Raw genomic sequence first — 22,689 nt, 5'->3', positions numbered from 1 at the left:
TTTAGGGGTGTAACAATATATCGTGCCACAATATATCACAATACAAAAATGCAACAATATGTATCGTGGATAGTCCCCCCCCCCCCCCACCCCCACCCCCACCCCCCACACAAAAAAATTACTGTGTGAGAAATAAATTCAAGTTTTCAGAGTTTTAGTGTCAGTACTACATTAAACTACTTTATATAATGTTGAATATAATGTATAATAATGCAATGGGGGAATATTTGTGGGTCCTGATAATACCAAATGTCTTATGTTACCTGACCAGTAAAAAGTGTCCAACATTATTTGATATATATCTAGTCAGTGAAAAAGTGCAAGAATATTTGTCTAAAATAATTCTGTATTTTCAGATTCAGAATCATGAATATTTTTATTCTGGTCCAAGCCTTTTCATTTAAACCCTTAATGTAATATCAAAGTTAGCATTTTAATCAACAGTAAATTTTTTGTTAACCTTTTATCATATGTCTTGGAGTATCGCAATAATATCGTATCGTGAGTTCAGTATCGTGATATGTATCGAATCGTGACATGAGGGTATCGTTACACCCCTATTATATTTAAATCTAAGCTTGTGACATTGATAATCTGGTTTATTTCTGATCATTTTGTTTTGGCTGGTAGAAGTTTTGAATGACCAATAACCTAAAAATCTAGCAAATTGGCCAGTGAGTGAAAAAGTTCATTTCAAACCCTGATCTCGCGTCAGGGGTTACTCTTTTGACGTAAGTCGACTTGCATAGGCCGTCTGCCGGAAGCTAGTTATTTTAGTTCAATACGTTTTAAATATGGATTTTATTCTTGCAAAAATCCATCACTTTGCTTCAGAAGGCCTTACTTTTACTTTTATGATGGATGGATGCACTTTTTTGGACTTCAAAATCAGGACGGCCATTCACTCCCATTATAAAGCTTGAAAGAGCCAGGCTATTTTTCAATATAACTCAGATTGTGTCCGTCTGAAAGAAGCATGTCATATACACCTAGGATGGCTTGAGGGTGCGTAAATCATGGGGTAATTTTCATTTTTGGGTGAACTACCCCCTTTGACCATTTGTTTCTTTGATTCCAAAGTTTGCTTTTATGTTCACTTTCGCAGTTATTTTCTTTTGTATTATTTAATTAAATTGTATTTAAACTTTAAAATACGTTAAGTTTTTTATGGTAATTGTACATTTGAGGAGCTCTTTTCCAAAACGCGATAAACGCCATTTTAAAAAAAAATTAGTTTGTCATGTCATTTTGCTGTGTTCTGAACCTATTCACTGCTCCATCAATGTTTCATGCCAAATCGCTATATTTCCTTGTTTAAAATGTACTGCAAGATGCAGTTCTTTTCCGAACCGCAATAAGCGCCAAACCAATTTTAAGCCTAAACGCGATAAATCCTCTCTCGACAAATCAGAATTCAGTGAGCGTTCTACGCAATCCAACATCGGTGCGCTGAACAGAGGTTTGTTTATGTTCATTCATTCCTCAAAATGAGTGCTTTAAACGGTAATAACACTTTTGATGGCCTTGATGAGCCAGTGAGACCTACACCTGGGGTAGATGCTGCTGCCAAAGGTTTCTGTTTATAATTTCTGCCAAAAATGGCATTTGACAATCAAGGAGCAAAAGGCGAATATCGTTTGAAAATCGAAATTTTTATTTTATTTTTATTAATCAACTGTTTTCTGTGTGTCAGTGTCTGCAAAGATGAAATTGACGATCAGCATCTCTGTAGTGAACGCGCCTAGAGAGAAATGCATGTAATGGATTACATAATCAGAGAGTATGCTATTTATTTTAGTTTTTAATTGTTTCGTTTAAAGACATTTCAAGCTTTCTATATAGATATATTTCTCATGTCTGTGAGGCATACGCTGAATTTCGGTTAATTTATGATGAGATGCGCACCAGTTCACGTGCAATACAAGTGATCACGCCGGCGCCTCCATGTCATGGTTATATTGTCTATTTGCTTCTTATTTATTAAATCCAGGCAATTGGTTGATGAAAAAATTATTAGAATTAAGATACAATTTATACAAAACGAAATTCACTTTAAAGAAAGGCTTTCTACAAAACAAAACTTAATTAAGTGGCCAAAATCATCCATTTTTGGATTTTTCTTTTGTGGATTTATAGCGTTTTGAAAAAATAAAATGTACTTTGTATTTATCATCAACAATATTGTTGTTTGATTTAATAATCATTGTTCAACATGTTCAGACTGAGGGGGAAAAAACATTTTAACAGGCTAAATTGAATATTCACAAAATGTGTGGGTCTAGGTAAAAAAATAAATTTTCCTGAAAACTATTGAAATGGATTTATCGCGTTTTGGAAAAGAGCTCCTCATTTATTGATAATGCTGTTCTTTTGAACTTTGTATTTATAGACAGACAGACAGACAGACAGATACATAGATACATAGATTCATAGATACATAGATATATGACATCATGGTGACAGAGCTTACATTATAAACTTTGACCCCAAATGTCTGATCGATTGCAGATAACTTTTACGGCACCCCGAAGCCCCCGGCAGAGCCCAGCCCACTGCTGCTGAATGTAGCTGAGCAACTGTTGCCAGGCGCCACACCCAGATCACAGGGCAAACGCAGACGCAACAAGTCCGTCAGCAACATGGAGAAGGCTGGCATCGAGCCACCTGAGGAGGAAGAGGAGGAGAGGCCCGTCATCAACGGCAACGGAGTGGCCATCACCCCAGGTGAGGAGCTCTTAATCAATTTAAGAAGAAGAGAGATCTTTCATGCCATCTTGTCATGTACGGGCTCACCGCTGTAGTAAATTCAGTTACTGCTGTGACCTCAGATCAGGGTTACTAGCGTAGAGATGATTATCGTGGGGCCACTAGGTGCATCATGTATCATAGCAACCACCTCCACTCTAAATTACCTCATAGCATTCACTGTTGTCAGGGCAATAGCCTAGCAACTGTCGTGCCAGCATGTTATCACACATTGCCTGTTTTTCGCTCCATAGGAGCAGCTCTGTGGGGCGGAAACGTGCATCGAGTGTGGATGTACTGGGGAAAAAAACGTTTGTTTTGTTCTGGCTCTAATACACCTACATGACATGGTGATTAAGAATCTAACACAGTTAGAGTATTGTTCATATCCAGTAATATAAAAAACGTTTTGTTTTTCTAGTTTTTCTAATACAAAAAGAATTGTATTTCTCTGAGCTCAGTGCACTTAAATTCAACATGAATTCAAAATTGACCCCATTTACTTTCTTAATACTTTCTTAATAAAAGTTCCTGGCCTTATTGTGCATGATCCATGCCAGTCGAAAGAGAAAAATCTTTCACTCCAAAATATTTTTTTAATAATTTATCTGTTTTTTAACCTTTATTTAACCAGGTGAAAACTCATTGAGATTAAAATCTCTTTTACAAGAGAGACCTGGCCAAGAGACGCAGCATACAAAACATAAAGAACAGTTTCCAACATATAAAAGACATCAAGTACACATACATAGGCTAACACAAGCCCCTGTGTTGAATAAGGCATAAATACAACTTTATAAACAATTACACTGACCAATGTTCACCTGCTAATGTTCACCTGCAATGTCACCATTGTAATGTTTTAAGCGGATGTCATAACAAATGTCAGTAGGCCGGGAAGATTTCAAAACGAGCTGTTCATTTATAAATCCGTAAGATCTTAACTTCATGCTGTGGAAATACAAAGCGGAAGACGGAACACAACGAGCACATAGCTGAAAAGGGGCGGGGCTACGTAAGGTCTATATGATAAACTGATTTCATTTCGGCTTTTATTCACATAGAAACTTTGATCAACACACATCATATATTGTAATTGGAAGCTCAACTGTACTCGGTTCTCATTAGAGGACAAACCTCATTGGTTCTCGCGCCTCAGGCATGTATGGTTGAGCTTTACCATTTAACTTTTATTTGTGTATAGAAGATAAACCAAAGTCTTATGGGTTTGGAAAAGACATAAGGGTGAGCAAATAATGACAATGTTCATTTTTGGGTGAACTAACCCTTCGGCCTCCATGTCCTAGTCAAGTAGCCTAACTTAATTCCCACCCAATTTATTTATTGTTTAATATATTGTTTCACTCAGAAATACATCACATTAAGGACATAAAATAGTTTGTGAAATGTGTTTAATGGTAACTTTAATGGAGTTCTGAATGATTCAGTAAAGTTTGTCTTCAAAGTTATTCTTAAAATCTTTGGGAATATCAATAAGACCATTTTTGACAGCAAGTAAGAGTATATAATAGATGTATAATATGAATAGCTTAGATAATTTGGCATTGCAATCTCTTTTCAGAGACTTTTCATTGCATGTTTGGTATCTTGAAAGATCTGAGCACAATTTGAGACTTTGATGAAATCTCTGAAGAGACGCATGAGGTTACTATGAGATATTTCCTATTTATCTTAGATATAAGTACTTTTTCAGGATTTACAGTGTATAAAACAAATATATGGTTATTATATGGCTGGAAAATATTCGTAATTCATTCACCAAGCGTGACAAAGGACTACTCCTTGATGCCTTGAAATGATGTCTAGATAGAAAGCTCACAAGGTTGTGTGTGTGTGTGTGTGTGTGTGTGTGTGTGTGTGTGTGTGTGTGTGTGTGTGTGTGTGTGTGTGTGTGTGTGTGTGTGTGTGTGTGTGTGTGTGTGTGTGTGTGTGTGTGTGTGTGTGTGTGTGTGTGTGTGTGTGTGTGTGTGTGTGTGTGTGTGTGTGTGTGTGTGTGTGTGTGTGTGTGTGTTTATGTGTGTGTGATTGAGTGAAGCTGTCCTCTCATTTCTCAGTTGATTAAAACATCAGTACTGGTGAATGTTATGGGATTCAGTGTCTTTTTCTTTCGTCTCTCCCTCTCTCTTCCCCTCGATCTGTCTTTTGCGCCTCTCCTTTGGGACCTCCAACCTCCATAACTCAAACTAGGACACGTTCAGTTCTCTCTTTTTCTCTCTCTCTCTCTTGCTTTATCACCACAGACTCCATTTTAATCACTCCACTCTTATTTCACCGTCTTAGTCCGACTAACTCCATCTCTGACTGTTCTTCTTTTTCTTACAGTCTTCTGTTTTTCACTTTCTAACATGCTCCTCTTATAGTGACCTGCTTTTCAATTCTCTCAGAAACTCTCAAATCTCAGTTACAGCTCTCTCTCTCTCTCTCTCTCTCTCTCTCTCTCTCTCTCTCTCTCTCTCTCTCTCTCTCTCTCTTATAAATATTTTCTCTGTCTGTCTCACTCACATTCACCGGTTTTCTCTGTAGTCTTGGACTCAGAGTTGCACCAGCCGCGCTGTTAAAAGTTGGAGACGTCTCCCAAAATATTGGATTCTGTAAATTTGACAGTTTTCTTTTTATAAGCGTAGCTCTTCGTGGTGATTATTCTGTTGAATTCAGTTACACTATTCATCATGTTTATCCACTTCTATTGGCTGGTTCTTTTTGATTGATAAAGCTGTTTGAATCAGAGATGTAGGTCTGCAGTTGTTAAAAGGGTTATAGATTTAGTTTAAAGCTACACTGTGTAACTTTTTTAGTTTATTCTTAGCTAAAAACACTTAGTTCTTTCAAAAATATATGTGCTCATTTATGTATATTTACTTCGTTCAAGTAATAAAGTATTCTCGTGAGTGTATAATATGCCATTGAAAATACATACGGGTAAGGGGTTTTAATGTCGGTCGCCATGTTGCCCCTCCATCTTGAAAGTACATTAGCCAAAGAGGGACATACCCATTAATTCAAGCTTCGCCTTTCGCGAAGCAATGATAAAAGTTACTTTACTAAGATTAGCTTGCATTCGTCTGGGAACCTGATAACTGATGTTAGCAATGAAATGGTAAAAAATAACGAAAACATAAAACTATTATTCATTTTACATAGATGTCATAACCTATATGTTACCTGACAAATTAAATTACTGCAAATTATAATAGTTTTCTAAAATAACCTCATCACTTGAAGGAACACTCATGGACGAGGTCGAACTGGAAGCCATGTTAATCTTGGACTACATTGGCCACCATAGGAGTTAAAACGAAATCGGAATTGAGAGGAACAGAAACTAATATTCACTGGATGGTCATATACCTTTTCACCGCTAGATGGGGGTAAAAATCACACAGTGTAGCTTTAAACAATTTTGCAGTACATTTTTCTTCTGTCAAAAGCTATTTTTTTCTAATTTTCTTGCATTTTTTAGAGTCCAGTGAACATGAAGACAAGAGTACAGACGCCTCAGGAGAGATGCCCACCACATGCCCCTCTGAGACTTCCACAGATGCCCCTAAAGAAGAGACAGAACCACCAAAATCGCCCCCCAAACTGGATGAGAATGACGAGCTGGGTCCACTGCCAGATAACTGGGAGATGGCTTACACTGAAAAAGGAGAAGTGTACTTCATTGAGTGAGTATCTCTATCCATCTGTATAATTTCAAATTATTTAGAATTAGAAGTTATATACTGCATATTTTAACCCTTAGATGCATGAATGTTTCGCCAATCAGTATTGCGTATTCTGGTCTTTAGCGACCCGGATCTATATCTAACACGGATGGATCTCTACCTGTTGCGATAATATAAAACTCTCCTTAGTAACAATTACAGAAGAATAAAATAAAGCATATTTTGTTACCTTTTGGAGCTTGGAAGGGTTCAGTCCTTGTCAGGGCTCATTTCCCAGTACATTCAGCATCTGGCTTATATTTGACATCTCCAACATATTCTCAAAACTATCATCTTTAAAATCAATATTTTGATCGCTGGCAGCTTCTTCACCAGAACCACCATCAAGGGACACTAATATTTGATTGCGTTCAGTACTTGCTCGGCAATAAATCGCTGAACCATTTCAAGTTTTGCTGATGATACTTCCTATTCTTTTGTTTTCTGCCTGCGGTAACTATGAGTGAAACGTCACTTCATCATTGTGTATCAGACATTGCCACCTTATAGAATAAAAGTGAATTGAACTTATTCAATCATCAAAGATTAAATTATTGTTGTGCAGAAAAAAATATATACTTAAACTGTTACACACCTAGGCTCGTTAGCGACCCTATACAATTATTAGAAAACAGGCAATCTTTAATACATTTATAATGAATTGATTGAAGAATACTAAGAAGGTTGATGTCTAACGTTAAAAAATGAATGAGGAGGAGGGTTGTGAAGGCATCCCGGGTCACTAAAGTGTGCATTTAAGTATGCAATCAGCTTTCTTCCCCATTCTGCTCCTGCTCCATGTAAAAACCTTTTTTGGGGGGGAAAAATACTGAATGAACCTTTGCGGGCTGGGTATTTTAGTAACTGCTGATCTACTGGTATTTTCATGCACAACCATTTCTAGGGTTTACAGAGAACGGTCCGAAAAAAGAGAAAATATCCAGTGTGCAGCAGTTCTTTGGGTGAAAATGCCTTGTTGATGCCAGAGTTCAGAGGTGAATGGCCAACTGGTTTTGAGCTGATAATAAGGCAACAGTAACTCAAATAAGCACTCATTACAACCCAGGTCTGTGGAAGAGCATCTCTGAACACACAACACGTCGAACATAAGCATAAGACACACCGGGTGCCACTCCTGTCAGCTAAGAACAGTAAACTGAGGATACATTTCACACAGGCTCAACAATAGAAGTTTGGAAAAACGTTGAGTCTCGATTTCTGCTGCGACATTCTAGCCTGGTTAAAACCAGACCATTCTCAGTTGTAACTGAGTTATGGTCTGGCAAAGCGTCATAGACAAATCATTTCCAGAGGGGCGTCGCAAGGAGATGACGTATGCAGAGCGGCGGAGAAACATCGTCTGCGCTACAGTAGGAATGACCCATTAACAAAAAGGAAACGTTTAAATCGCTTAAAACAGACGCGATAGCTGATTCGAACGAGTGATGTTCGACGGCGGCATCCATCTTTGTAATGTAGGCTACAAAATCTGCTTCAAAATCCCAGCGCTGTCATCATCGTGTAAAGCCCGCCCCAACGTTTCTGATTGGTGCCGCGATTTTGACGGATTGGAAATGGGCTTGAATGAGCTCTTTGCCAGACTAACTTTCAGAGCAAATCTAAATTTGCCCGGAAGTTGTCTGGGTTTTCCCAGGCTAGCGACATTCAGATGTTAGGGTCAGAATTTAGTGTAAACAACGTGAAAACATGGATCCATCCTGTCTTGTCTCAAAGGTTAAGGCTGCTCCTGGTTGTGTAATGGTGTGAGGGATATTTTCTTGGCACACTTTGTGCCCCTTAAACAGCCTACCAGAGTATTGTTGTTGGCCATGTCCATCCGGTTATGACCATTGTGTCTCGCTTCTGAGGGCTATTTCCAGCAGGATAACTCACCATGTCTCAAAGCTTAGTGCATTCCTCCCTGAGAAACATTTTTGTCTACAGTTGCAGTAGAAACAGCTCTGAGATCAGTGGCAGAAAGGTAGACCCGCTTGTCTCAGTGATGGGACTCGAATGACGGCACTCTGCCAAGCGACTGGCCAGAGAAATTGCAGCCTGGGGCAAAAAGATGGTGCACCTTTGATGTGCTCGCTGTCTATGACACTCCACACTTCTGCCCTTGTGTGTCTTCCTCCCTGGTTTCTCTTACTGTTTCATCCCCCTCTTACAGAAAAGAAAATTAATTTTATATAAAAGCGTATCAAAGGACAATCTATTGGCACAGTGCATTTCCACAGCTTATGTTCGGTTGCTTTGGGAGTTTGAATGTGACTGAATGCATTTACAGAGACATTTTGTCATGATTAATATGGTCCAGCATGAGTGTGTGTGTGCATGGTGAGAGATAGACATATGGAGAAGTGTCTACAGTTTGAGAATTAAAGATGCTCCGTCTGTGAGGGAGATCGAGAAAAACAAGGCGCAATTGGCTGCTTGACAACTCCATTAAATCCTCAATAGTCACACTGTGTGGGCCAGTTCAAACTGTGTGTGTGAGTGTGCATGTTGTGTTGTGTTGTGCCGTGTTACATGAAGCAGTGACGGACTGCCCTCGCGTCATTTGGAGTCAGTCATATTTAGCTTCTGTCATGAACGATACAACAGAAAATAAGTACTATCCCTGTGGAAAAGAAGTACTGTACAGTCACAGTTTAAAGATTGAACACACACACTAGCTATCAACAAGAGACAAAAATCTAATATATGGAAAAGCAATTGAAGTGTATAAATAAATGAGCAATATCACACGAGTAGGAGTGCAAAAAAATTCTCAGGGAGGAATTTTGCTATTGTATGCCCCAAACAAGCTTCCCTTATCACCGCTTGACGTTTTTAAATCTTTGAAAACACATTTTTATTCTTTACCTTTTGAATACGTTTTAAAATATAGATATATGATTTTAAGTTTTTGTATTGTATTTATTGGTATTTATAGGATGTTATATTGTGATTGAATGTGTACTGTAAAGCAAATTAAAAAAAAGGTTCCATTTTTTAGTTGAGTTGAGTAAATGCAAAGAATGCATGAACAAAAATGCTTCTTGCTAAATTTGTCAGCATTTCATACATTTATAATACAATATAAGAATGGGAAGCATTTTTTAGCATTGCTGTTGAGCATCATGCCAAGTTGGAGTATGATCAGATATTTATTTAAATTGTATTATTAATTTGTGTTTACGTCGCTCAAATAGCACGATTAGTGAGCTATACAGTGAAACCGGTATCCAACCAACAGACAAGTGACCAATCATGAGTGGCGACGTCACTGCACGCATTCTACCAATACGGTTCAGTACGGTTAGCCAACCGTGCTGAGAATTGACCTATGGCTAAGCCACGCCCCCCAAATGCGATGAGCCAATCAGTGCACATAGCTAACCCAATACACTCGGACATTCTCTGCTTCCACATCCATTGAAATGCATTGCAGTTAGTCAGTTTTCTTTCGTTTTTATATGTTTCTTCTTGTCATTTTAAGTTTAAAATGGTCAAACGGTGTGCATGGGGTACATGTAGTCTCGCGTAGCGTAGTTTAATCCTACGTTTAGCTGATCTTGATAAATACTCATTGTCACTCATGTAAACACAACAGTTTTTCTTCCGCAATCACACGTCTGCACCATAGACGGTCTGCGGTTTGTTTCCCGGCGGACCGAAAATAAACGGGACACTCGCGCCCCCCGGAAATCCGATAAAATTCAACCAATCAGATGACGACTTCGACATTCCTGAAGTGTTTCCAGTTAAGTGTACCATATGCATCAGACGTTTAGCCAACGTTCCGTGGGCGTGACGTCTGAGGCTGAGACTAGGGTACATGCAACTCCGACACTCGGTATATAAACGTATATAAATAACCGAGATAACAAATGTTTGCAATGTTGTGCTGAATGATTCATGTAAATACTGCAGTGCATGAACAATGCTGATCCTCTATCTTGTTGTCTGAGATGGTGATGGCAACGAGAGGCGGTTTATCACGTTTACACTGTGACCTGTACATTTTTGCCTGGAGCTGAAGCTTTTCATCGACCTTCTCAACAATAAAATTATTAATATAACCCTCCAATGCATAACCCTTGTGTTATGTTGCGGGTCAATTTGACCCGTTTCGATTTTCAAGTTGTTGGAAATATACTGGTTAACCTTTGTTTTTTTTTCTTGATATTTTGTGACTTTTTCTCATTTATCATGATGAACATGCATGCAAAGTTTCAACATGCTGATGTGTTTTGACATATACAAACAAAATTACTGTTACGTTTGTGATGTTCGCGGGTCAATTTGACCCTCATAGACAGCCATTCAAAAGCAACTGTACAGACACAAAATAAAAACATTTATTTTCTGTATGTCAGGGCACTTCAACTCCAGTTCTAACGTGCAAGTTGATCTAGAAGTGCTCTAACCCTAACCAAACACACTTGAAAAAGCTAAAATTACAGTGTTCAGAATTATTTGCAAATTACAGATGAAAATCTTTGTCAGACACAGATAGTAAAATAAGCTCTCATTTCAATATTCAAGATATCTAAAATACCTAGCTTTTAACCAAAACTTGTATGTAGGATCTTCAAAGGCAGCTTCACAGAGCCAAAAAATAAATAAAAAACATTTATTTGATGTATGATTTTGTTATGTTTGGTTTCTCACTTCCCAGTGAGTGAATAATGAAACTAGGAAAATAGGTCTCAGGGAAAGTTAGGGAAAACTAGGGAAAGTTAACTTAGGAAAATGAAAAATTTCATTTCAACGAAATCATTGTTCAAAGCATAAAATGTAAAAAAAAAAAAAAAAAAAAAAAAAAAAAAAAAAAAACTGTTTATTTTCCAATTTTGTCAAAACAAAACTGTTCAAAAAAAATTTAAAAACATTTTCATAAATCATATTTTCAGACATAATGTTTTTGTAATGTTTGACAAATGTTGATATTAAAAGTTTACAGTTTGTATCTAAATCTTTGTTGTTTTTCATAGTGTGATTTTTGAGGAATTGTATTGAATCCAATTAGGGTCAATTTGACCCGGTCCATAAGGGGAGTACACAGAAATCGAACAGAACACAAGGGTTAATCACCTTTTGGTGACTTCGAGATGATATATAATCTTTCTGTCTCCAAAAATCATCAATTGCCTCCCGTGAAATCTCTCCTACTGTGACAGCTGCCATAGCGCCTGTCAGCGAATGTTGACTGTTTGTCCGAGTGAGTGGAGGGGGCGTGGCTTAGCCATAGGTCAATTTTAAGCCGAGAACAGTTTGTAATCATGCCGTGTTGCACCAGGCTCAAGTGGAAACATAACCGTTCCTTAACGTTCTTAGAACCGTTCGGCCCGACAGTGGAAATGCGGCTTGAGTTGAGCTTATGCAAGAGATGCAGGTTCTAACCTGATCTGCAACATCTTCCGATTCCATTCTTTTTTTTTACATACATTTTTTTTTATCAAAATCTGGCTTCCACTTTGACAAACGAAAATAAAAACCAAACTTTCCCTTTTGCTAATGTAAACAATGGTTTGCCAAAAATTTAAATAAATTGAACTGTCTGCTGTCATGGTTGGGTAAAAGAGGGAATATGTGGACTGCTTATACTTCACAGCCAACTCAACGAAACTAACATTAATTAGTGTAATTGGCTAATTAACAAGATGTTGTGTGAACATCTAATGTTGAATGAAAGATATAGAAAAAATATAAACATTTTAATTAGAATGTCTCTCACATTTGCGTCATCAGTTGCCGTAGTCGTATTGGTTCTTCTTAGATGGCCGTCATAGGAGCAGTCACGCCGCAGGACTATGACTCAACATTTCAGATACTGTCAGAACTTTGTTGGAGGCTAAGATTCATTGCAAAGGCAATTAGCTGTCGGTTAGCATGTGACACTACAGTCTGCCAGTTTTGCCAATTTTTTTCGAAATATATTTTTTTATGATTCCTGAAATTGGTCTCAGATGACAAAAAAAAACATTGTGTACTAAACTGTTTAATGAAATCGCTGCTCGTGTTCAGTTCTCCTCCCTCATACAGTAAGTCAGTCACATCTTCCTCGACATCTCTCTCCTCCTCCTCTCTTTCTTGCTGTGCTAATGAGAAGCTTACAGCTAATTAAAAGTATCGATTGCCGTTTTGTTAAGCTAAACTTTTTTCTCACCCTCGTTTAGAGATGAGGTCTCCTGAGACTTCATTTCAGTCTCTCTCGTCTCCTCAGTGTGATGATTTACAGTAGCAGTTTGCAGCACTCTCTTCTCCCTCTCTTTCTCTTCATCTCTTTTCCCTTTCTGCTCCATTTCTCTCCTCTCCAGCCACAATACGAAGACGACGTCCTGGTTGGACCCCCGGCTTGCGAAGAAAGCGAAGCCCCCTGAAGAATGCAAAGAGAACGGTTAGTGTTTGTCTTTCATTTCTCTCTATATATTATGACTCTGTTTGCTTTAGTCTCCACATGGTGCAAGCCAAAGACAAACGTTTAAATCTACTGAAATAAAGCAACTAGACACAAGAGGCTGTTTCAGTAATTTGACCGCAGTTATGAAGTGTTATTAAATAAGGTGTGAAGCAGAAATGGGTTGTTGATTTTATAAAAGTCTGATCTGATAAAAGATGTTCCTCAAATTCTTCCATCAAGTTCATTAGTCTAACTGCAGGCGGTTTAGGATTGCCAAGCAATGTAACAGCCAAAGATCTTTTTTTATAACTTGATGTATTTATGCACAGTTCAGAGGGATTATCTGTTACTACAGTTGAGAATATGTCAGTATGTTTCTTTCGTTTACTTCATTCATGGGTCAAGCATCACTATTATTATTGCTCATAGGTAAAATCATGCAGCTTTTTGAGGAGATAAGTGCTATTGGTTTTCAAAGCAATTGAACAATTGTGTTTGGCAGACAATAAAACAAGTCAAACAATCCTGTAGAAATTGAAGATGGGACTTGTATCTAGTGAAGCAGGAGTAGCCAACATTGATACCATCCTGCAGTTTAGCTCCAACCCTAATCAAACACACCTGAACCAGCTAATAAACGTGTTCAGGATTACTTAGAAATAACAAGCAGGTGTGTTGGAGCAGGGTTGGAGCTGAAGTATACAGAAACCTGCTCTTGGTTGGCTACCTTTTTTATAGAGACTTGGGCTGCGCCCGAAAGCTTAAAAATGCTGCCTTCGGGAAGATGCGTTCCAAGGTAGGACGCCATCAAGGCACATCCAAATCCAATGTTAGCTTCACTTTCTGTCTCCTGAGATACCTGCATCTGATAGATATTTGAAGGCAGCATATAGATGTATCCTTCTCTGCCTTTGATATCCCACAATGTGACAGTTGAGCTAAAAAATAAAGATGGCATCTGAAAGTTGTGGTTGTTGTTGTTGGTCAGTTTGTGTGTAAATGTACGTTTTTGACCAACGTTTTCCTCTTCTGATGTCATTTCTAGGGCAGCGAGGCAACAAGACACTGCCTAAGCTTTCGGACGCAGCCTTTAGGTTAATGCTGCCTTCACGTGCTATTGGAATTATCATAATTACGAGTTTCCTTGTTTGAAATTAGACGCCATCTCAAGTCGTATTTACTACTGGAAAATTCTGGGATCATTTTGATACCTGAGTTTCAAAAGCTATAAAGCTATAAGCCATAAACTTTAGATAAGGCGGAGGAAAGAACGATTGCTGTATATTCAGAAGTGACAGAACCCTGACAGAATGTTTTATACACAGCAAACATTGCACGTATTTGTCTGAAATTACAAAATAGCGTGGTGAATGTTTACATGGTTGTCAATGAATGGGACTCTACATTTTCTTTAAAATGAAATATCATCAAATCATTTTGGTTTTAATAAGATTTCCCCAAGAAATAGGCAAAAATAAACCTGGTGTCCTTCATGATCATTATTCTTTCTGACAACAAAGCTCTTGAATGCGACAAGTTCAAAATTGAATTGGTTCAAGTTCAAAAAGACTGAAGTAGGAAACCAGATAGCCACCTAGAACACACAACCATTGCTTTAACCACCCAGAACACCCTAGAAATCAATTAGCAATGTCCTAGCTACCAACCACAACACCCTTACTACCACCTAGCTGTGCTGATCATTCAGAACATCCTATTAACCAGTTAGCAGTACCTTACTAGCCAACCACAGCACCCTAACAAATGCAAAACACACACACACACACAAGTGGTACACTTAGCAACCACATACCTTGACAATGACCCAAAACACAATAGTGGCAAGTATTGCCTACCTAGCAGTGTATTCGAATCCACCCTTATTTTAACAAAAAACAAAAACTGAAAACTTTTTATGCGTTTTGGCCCTTTATTTACATGACAATGGCATTTTGGGGGCCTGAAAACACAAACATTTCAAAACGGGTTTCAAAGTGCAAGTTTTTGAAAACTAAACCATTAATGTCTCCGTGTAAACCACAAAACGTGATTTTGTGAAACCTGTGATGTCATGCGTATTACCTGTTCAGTCTGTAGGCACGTAGTGTTTCTTTACAAAGTGACATCGCCAACTACTGGCCTGGCGTGAATAATACGGCATTTTTTGTCGTTTCCGCGGATCCCACAAAGAAAAACGTTTCTGTTTTTAGTGCATCGTGCACAATCTCACAATGTCCTACCAACCCCCTAGAACACCCTAGAAGCTGTATAACAACACCATAGCAACCATCTACCAATGCCTACCAACCACTGTAACTGCAACTGTATAGCAACACCACCCAGAACACCCTATTAACCATTAGGCAATGCCCCAAAACATTCTAGCATCAAGGCAGTGAATTTTACACTGGCAAACACCACTCGCATATTCTTTAGCAAGTGTAACAATCCAATTTTTTCTTTTGGTTACTCTCTTCACACTCTACTTCCAGCACTTATGAGTGTGTTTGAAATGATCTTGAGCTGAAGTATCTCAAAGTGAATACGATGTTAAATTCATCATGTCTGCTATTCACCGCTGTTATAGTTGCTGTAAGAGGATTTATTCATTACTTCAATTCATCTTCCTCTCAGTTCACACATTTGTGCACTAAAAGCCAACTTCGTGTTTGCTGTATAATCAACTGTGCCAGTGCAAGGTGCTGCTTGTTAGAATGCATGTGCGAAACAACGCGTTTCACATGTCAGCGGATTCCCGCAGTTCAAAGGCCTGTCAGCCAGCTTTGTGAAAACAATCATCACTGCGGATTTGCGCAGACGCGTGCGTTGTTGCGTAACTCGGCCGCCCTCTTTTGTTTTGGAAAATGAAGGGAAGACACAGACACAGCTCTGGATGCAAATCAAAGTCGTCTGCTGTTTTCTTTAATACTGTCACCCTCATGTTCCTAGACTGTTTGTTTCCCCGCGTATATTTGCCGCAGCACGGAGTGAAGTTTCCGTAGATATGCCACAGTGTCTCTCCTGTTTACCTGTCATCTCGCCTCTCTCCCTGTGTCGATGTTTCTCTCTGATGGTACGAATTCCCTGGGTTTGCGAGTGAATGAATAAGCACAACTAACATGTCTCTCTGTGTCTGTCGCTCGTGTTTCATTGCATTTCATCATTTCTGAAGCCGTCACTGTCAGCGAGCACCCCGAAAAAAATATAACGCGCTGGGAACAGGTGGAGATATGATTACAGAAACAGATGCATGGATGGATTGATGGATGGATGCGGCTTGATCACTTGACAGCTGTGTCAATACAGGAATTATTTTTGTTTTCTCAGTGATATTGTACAAATTAGCTAAATTAATGAACACAATGTACACGCAAAAGCCCAACAGCGTCGCATTACAACACACAGCGGTGTGATTTTTGACTGAGATGTTTATTCATGCAAGTTGCATGAGGTGTCACAGCAATTTTGGGCCATTGTGCATTCTTAGAACGACGAAAAAGCCTAATTTTCCTCTAGCTGTAACAATTGAGATTGGATCTGAAATGGAATATTCTGGTTCATAAACATCCCCTGATAACAGCTTTTTTTATATAGCAGATATTGCTTTCAGTTTCTTGCATTTTCTCATGAGTAATTAGTTTAGTTGCCGTCAGAAGTGGTTTTATCTTTCATAAGCGCTTAGAGTCACATAACACATAATTGTTCATTTGAAGGAACGCTGGGTTTTAGGCAAATCTATGTCTCCCTTTATCTCTCAAAAATGCTTCTAATGCTGAAGAAAGCAAATCCGTTCCCATTCATCTCAGTGGTAGTCGTTCGTCTTTAGTACGCAAGATTATGCTATTTTTGCTTCACGGGCACTTCTGGAGACCATTTTTGGTGAGAAGAATTCCTGGTGAAAAACGAATCGGTTACCTAACGTAACCTCGGTTCTCTCTAGAAGAGGGAAAGAGTATTGCGTAAGCTAGCTTACGCTGCGGGAAAGATTCATCTTTGCTGAGATATTGAAGCCAAAAAATTATTTCATAATTTTGTATCCATACACAACGCAGTTCCTCTGCGGCAGACCTAGAGCGGGCTAGCTAGCAGCTCATTGGATCGCTCAGAGAGAACTGCTTAAGCCTATGGGAGAGCGGGGCTGAACCCGCTTCCAATGAGAGGCGCCCGCGCGCTCATTGCGTCATGACCCGCCAGAATGGGCGTGGCCATGGTGTATATAAGGAGCTCTCCCAGGCTTATATGTTGATTTATTTCAGCGTGAAGCGAAACGCTAGTAGCGCAAGCACGGCCGGGAACGCAATACTCGTTCCCTCTTCTAGAGAGAACCGAGGTTACGTTAGGTAACCGATTCGTTCTCTTACGAGAGGTTCTCTCGTATTGCGTAAGCTAGCTTACGCTGCGGGAACACCTGGCCAACGCCGTGCGCGCTACGAATCCACTCATGAAAAAAACCCAGGGATATACCGGGGGAATTTTTTAACGTGGAGTGAATGTACAAAGAGGCCGCAGAGCGGGCTCATGAAGTGTACACATAAGCATGTATGGGGCCAGCAGAGCGGGCACATGAAGTGTATAAGCATTACAGGAGAGCACAAGGGGCGAACCGGTTGTGAGGGACCTCCAGAAATGCAGCTTCTTAGAGAGCTGTTCGTCAGACAGCTAGTAATTTTGCCTGCAAGGCGGGAACTTCCAAGTTATAAAACCTGACAAAAGTGGACGGGGAGGCCCATCCCGCGGCCACACAAATGTCATGAACGGAAATTCCACAGGACCATGCCCACGATGAGGCCATGCCTCTAGTGGAGTGCGCCCTGATGCCCAGAGGGCAGGGCAGGCATTTAGATGCGTAAGCAGAGGCGATAGCGTCCACTATCCATCTAGACAGTGTCTGTTTTGAGGCGGCCAGACCCTTGGTGCGCCCCCCAAACGACACGAAAAGCTGCTCAGCGCGTCTGAACGCGGCAGCGCGCGTAGTGTACAATCTCAGAGCCCGCACCGGACAAAGGAGATTGGCATCGCGCTCACTATCGGATGAAGGCAGAGCCGATAGGGAGATAATCTGAGCCCTGAACGGGGTACCAATCGCCTTCGGGACATAGCCATGCCTAGGTTTGAGAATGACAATCGAATCATTCGGTCCAAACTCAAGACACGCGGCGCTGGATGAGAGCGCGTGAAGATCCCCAACGCGTTTAACTGAGGACAGAGCCGTCAGGAAAACGGTTTTGAGCGAGAGGTATTTCAGATCCACAGACTCGAGCGGTTCGAACGGGGGTGCTTTCATAGCTTCAAGGACTATAGAAAGATCCCAAACCGGAACCGACGGGGGCCGCGGAGGGTTCATCCTCTTAGCTCCCCTGAGGAAGCGGATGACTAACTCGTCTTTGCCCAATGACTGAGCGCGTCGGGGTTCCGCGAACGCCGCGACGGCTGCCACATAAACCTTGAGAGTGGAGGGGGACCTGCCCTTGTCCAGCATCTCTTGAAGGAAAACAAGCAAAGACGGCACCTCGCACGACCGTGGGTCCAGCTGTTTGTCGGTGCACCATTTTGAGAACACAGACCATTTAGACGCATAGAGCCTTCTCGTGGAAGGTGCTCTAGCCTGTATGATAGTGTTTCTTACTCCCTCTGGCAAATCAACGAATAGTCGTTGATCACCCATGCATGTAGCGCCCAGCGCTGTGGATGGGGGTGCCAGATCGTGCCGCGAGCTTGAGAGAGGAGATCTGCTCTGACTGGGATGGGCCACGGGGCTGTCTGTGACAGCTGCGTGAGCTCCGGAACCCAATTCTGACTCTCCCAACGCGGGGCTATGAGGAGCACCGAGTGGCGTGTGTCCCTGATCCTCTGAATTACCTGTGGTAACAGAGCGATCGGAGGGAATGCATAGAGCGGGCGGCGAGGCCATTCCTGGGCTAGCGCGTCCTCGCTCTTCGAGAAATATATTGGGCAGTGAGCGTTCTCTTCTGACGCGAAGAGGTCTACTTCTGCTCTGCCGAATAGTCGCCACAGTAACTGGACCGTCTGTGAGTTCAGGGACCATTCTCCTGTGGAGATGAGGTTCCTGGACAGTATGTCTGGACCGTCGTTCAGATGGCCCGGCACGTGCGTCGCTCTGAGCGAGAGCAGGCGGCTCTGAGACCAAACTAGAATGCGGTGCGTCAGTAGACAGAGATTTCTGGATCTGACACCGCCCTGACGGTTGAGATAGGAGACCACGGCCATATTGTCCGAACGGATCAGGACGTGGTGTCCCTGGAAGGGCGGGAGAAAGTGCGAGAGCGCGTTCTCGACCGCCAGCATTTCCAGACAGTTTATGTGTAACGGGCTTTCCTGAATCGACCAGTGGCCGAAGGCCGGTGAGCCCTCGCAGACTGCACCCCAACCCGTGTTGGATGCATCTGTCGAGATGACTTTTCGGCAGGAAAAGGTCCCCATCGTGACGCCTAGACGAAACCATTCTGCTACTGTCCATGGCTGCAGCGCCGTGAGACACGTTTGCGTAACCCTGATCAGCTGGCGGCCCGTGTTCCACGCGCGGTGGGGTACACGGCTGTTCAACCAGAACTGAAGCGGGCGCATGTGCAGAAGGCCCAACTGAAGTACAGCGGAGGCTGAGGCCATGTAACCCAGCATCCTCTGAAAAGTTTTCAGAGGCCTGCGGGTGCCCATCTGGAACGAGGCGGCTAGACGCTGAACACTGCGCGCGCGCTGTGTAGACAGGCGAGCCGTCATCGTGACCGAGTCCAAATCTATTCCTAGGAAGGAAATCGATTGACTGGGATGAAGGGAGCTCTTTGTCCAGTTGACAGAGAGGCCCAGCGTTTCCAAATGGTCGAGGAGAACTGCGCGGTGCGACAGAAGCTCCGTCTGTGATTGGGCCAAAATCAGCCAGTCGTCCAGATAATTCAGAATGCGCAGCCCCTGGCTTCGCAGGGGGGCGAGCGCCGTATCCATGCACTTCGTGAATGTACGGGGCGCCAGAGATAAGCCGAACGGGAGAACGGCGTATTGATAAACAAGACCCTCGAAGGCGAAACGTAAGAATGGCCTGTGACGGGGATTTATCTGGATCTGAAAATAGGCGTCTTTCAGGTCTAGAGATATGAACCAGTCCCCCTGGCGCACCTGCGCGAGGAGTTTCCTGGTAGTGAGCATCTTGAACGGTCTCTTCATGAGCGCTTTGTTCAAAGACCTGAGATCTAAGATCGGTCTGAGGCCGCCGTCTTTCTTGGGAACCAGAAAATAACGGCCGTAAAACCCCGACTCGGTCATAGATGGCGGGACTCTCTCTATCGCGCCCTTTTGCAACAGCGTCGCAATTTCTGAGCGGAGCGTGCCGGCGGCCAGCGGGCTGACAGAAGATTCGAGCTGCGCGCGCGCACGAGGCGGGCGGCGGCGAAACTGTAGCAGGTAGCCGTTCTTTATAATGCTTAACACCCACGGGGAAATGCCTGGAATGGCTTCCCACGCTTTGGAGCATGCGGCTAGTGGCCGAATGGCTGTATTGCCCTGATTGCTGCACATAGCGGGCTGGACACAGTGTGTGGGCGCGCTTTGAATGTGTGTGGCAACGGGATTTGCACTCAGAGAGGAGTCTATGGGCCGTGACACAGAGCGAGCAGAGAGGGGACACGTGCACGAGCTCGTGGGCGTGTTTATGTTCTCTGATATTAGAGCGGGCTGTGCCCGTTTCATGTGATGGGGCTCTGATAGAGACACGGGATCTGTTATGCTTGTGTGTATGGGTGAACACATGATTGTGGGCACATTTTCTACACAACTGGCAAAATTTCTCTTTTTGAGATTTCTCTGGGTAGCCGTAAAAACGGCTTTTTGTCGCTCGCAAGCGGGCTGGGACACCGGCTTGTTTGTGGCGGTCAACACTACAGCAGTCGGCGAAATAACGGGGACTGGCAGAGGGCGAAGCTTTGACGGCGGTCCGGCCGCAGCGGGAGAGCACCGTCGTTTTCTTGACATTGTTAGGCAGACTTCTGATGATCAGGCTTCAGCGTGATCTTAGGTCGCGGGCCACGGGGGGGCGGCGGTCTGCGGCGGCTGTCAGAGCGAGAGCGAGGGCGAGGGCGGCCGCTCTGACTGCGCTGAGCTGTTTGAGTCTGCGGAGGGGGGCGCTGTGATGGGGCTCTGGCGGAGGGCTCGTGAGAGCGGCCCGCTGAAGAGCTAGCGCGGCGGGGTAGAAACAAGTTCATCGCCTGAGTAGCTTTCTGTACTTCAGAAAAGCGATCGACGATTCCCGTGACGGCAGATCCAAACAGGCCCGTCGGGGAGAGGGGCGCGTTGAGAAACGCGGCGCGCTCAGAATCTCCCATGTCGGCGAGCGTGAGCCATAAGTGTCTCTCAGCAACACAAAGGCTGGCCATGCATTTCCCCAGAGCTTGTGCGGCGGCTTTAGTGGCGCGAAGGGCGAGATCCGTAGCACTTCTCAAATCCGTGACGGCGGGGGGGGTTTTTCTACCGCCTTCGGCCCATTCACGGAGAATATCGCTCTGTAACACTTGGAGGACAGACATAGAGTGAAGCGCAGCGGCGGCCTGACCGGCGGCGGCGTAAGCGCGAGCATGAAAGCTCGAGGTCGCTCTGCAAGCTTTCGAAGGAAGCGTGGGTGAAGAACGCCATCTAGCGGAGGGCGGGCAGAGGTGCGTGGCGACCAAGTCCTCGACGGGCGGCATGGCTGCATAGCCTTTCTCGGCGGCTCCGTCCACCGAGCGCAGCGAGGCGGATATATCGGAGCGATTTCTAGCCGAGAGCGGTGCATTCCAGGATTTTGTCAGCTCTGCGTGAAGTTCAGGCAGGAATGGAGCGGCCCGGGTGCACGCGGGGGTCGAGCGCCGATGAAAAAAGCTACCGTCCATTCGGTTCGGGGCCTGCTCGGGTGGAGGAGACCACTCGAGACCGAGGCGTTCGACGGGCTGTGAGAGGAGGCGCATCAGCTCCTCTTCTATCCCGGCGCGGGTCCCCGTCGACTCTCTCGCGGATCCGAGAGATGACCAGTCTTCACTGTCAGAAGCGAGCAGTGAACAGGAGTCCTTCTCCTCCGCGGCGTCATCGGAAACAACAGAGCGGCCACTCGGCGGCAACTGAATGTCCGGCAGGGGCGGGGAGGGAGAGCGGGAAGCGGGAGGCGGCGGCGGCGGCCCGCATGTTTCCGCTGGGGGCTCCGGCGGCCTTTGAGAGCGGCGTTTCTTTTTACGCGGCGAGAGAATAGGCGGCGCGGGAGCGGTTTTCACTGCCAGAAGTCGTGCCCGCAGGGACGATAACGGCAGGCTTTCACAGAAGTCGCATCCTCCATCAGCGAGGGCGAGTTCTGCATGCTCGAGTCCCAAGCAGAGAGCGCAGATGACATGGCGGTCTCCGTCCTCGAGACGAGCGCGGCAAAAGCCGCAGGAAAAACGAGACATCTTTAAAAAGACGCTCGGCTCTTTTAGATATAGAGAAAAGGATACAATCGTCGGATGGCCTAGCTTGCAGGGCGGCTGAAGGTGGCGAAGACGGCCGGCTTCTTCAGGGTCCTTGAGCTCGCTAGAGGATGCCTTCTTCGACGGCGATGGCTTTTCTCAGGAACAGCAGAAGCGTGCAGCTTGCTGAAGATGAAATGAATCAACATATAAGCCTGGGAGAGCTCCTTATATACACCATGGCCACGCCCATTCTGGCGGGTCATGACGCAATGAGCGCGCGGGCGCCTCTCATTGGAAGCGGGTTCAGCCCCGCTCTCCCATAGGCTTAAGCAGTTCTCTCTGAGCGATCCAATGAGCTGCTAGCTAGCCCGCTCTAGGTCTGCCGCAGAGGAACTGCGTTGTGTATGGA

At 43.4% G+C, this 22,689-nt stretch overlaps 1 protein-coding gene across 13 annotated transcripts in view; it reads left to right on the top strand.

The window, feature by feature from the left end:
* The window catches only part of magi2a (membrane associated guanylate kinase, WW and PDZ domain containing 2a), a 251,809-nt gene that overhangs the window by 159,080 nt on the left and 70,040 nt on the right, over nucleotides 1–22,689 (top strand). For all 13 annotated transcript variants that reach the window (XM_056247496.1, XM_056247497.1, XM_056247495.1 and 10 more), the window contains exons 4-6: nucleotides 2,509–2,724; nucleotides 6,227–6,431; nucleotides 12,776–12,855. In XM_056247496.1, the coding sequence (XP_056103471.1) occupies nucleotides 2,509–2,724; nucleotides 6,227–6,431; nucleotides 12,776–12,855 (501 nt within the window). The remainder of the gene's footprint in view (nucleotides 1–2,508; nucleotides 2,725–6,226; nucleotides 6,432–12,775; nucleotides 12,856–22,689) is intronic.

The sequence above is a fragment of the Rhinichthys klamathensis genome, unplaced genomic scaffold (genome assembly GCF_029890125.1).
Source record: "Rhinichthys klamathensis goyatoka isolate OS25496 unplaced genomic scaffold, OSU_Roscu_1.1 h1tg000048l_1, whole genome shotgun sequence".
Classification (NCBI taxonomy): Eukaryota; Metazoa; Chordata; class Actinopteri; order Cypriniformes; family Leuciscidae; genus Rhinichthys; species Rhinichthys klamathensis.
Note: the sequence above shows the minus strand (reverse complement) of the source record. Positions and strands in the feature narration are given on the sequence as shown.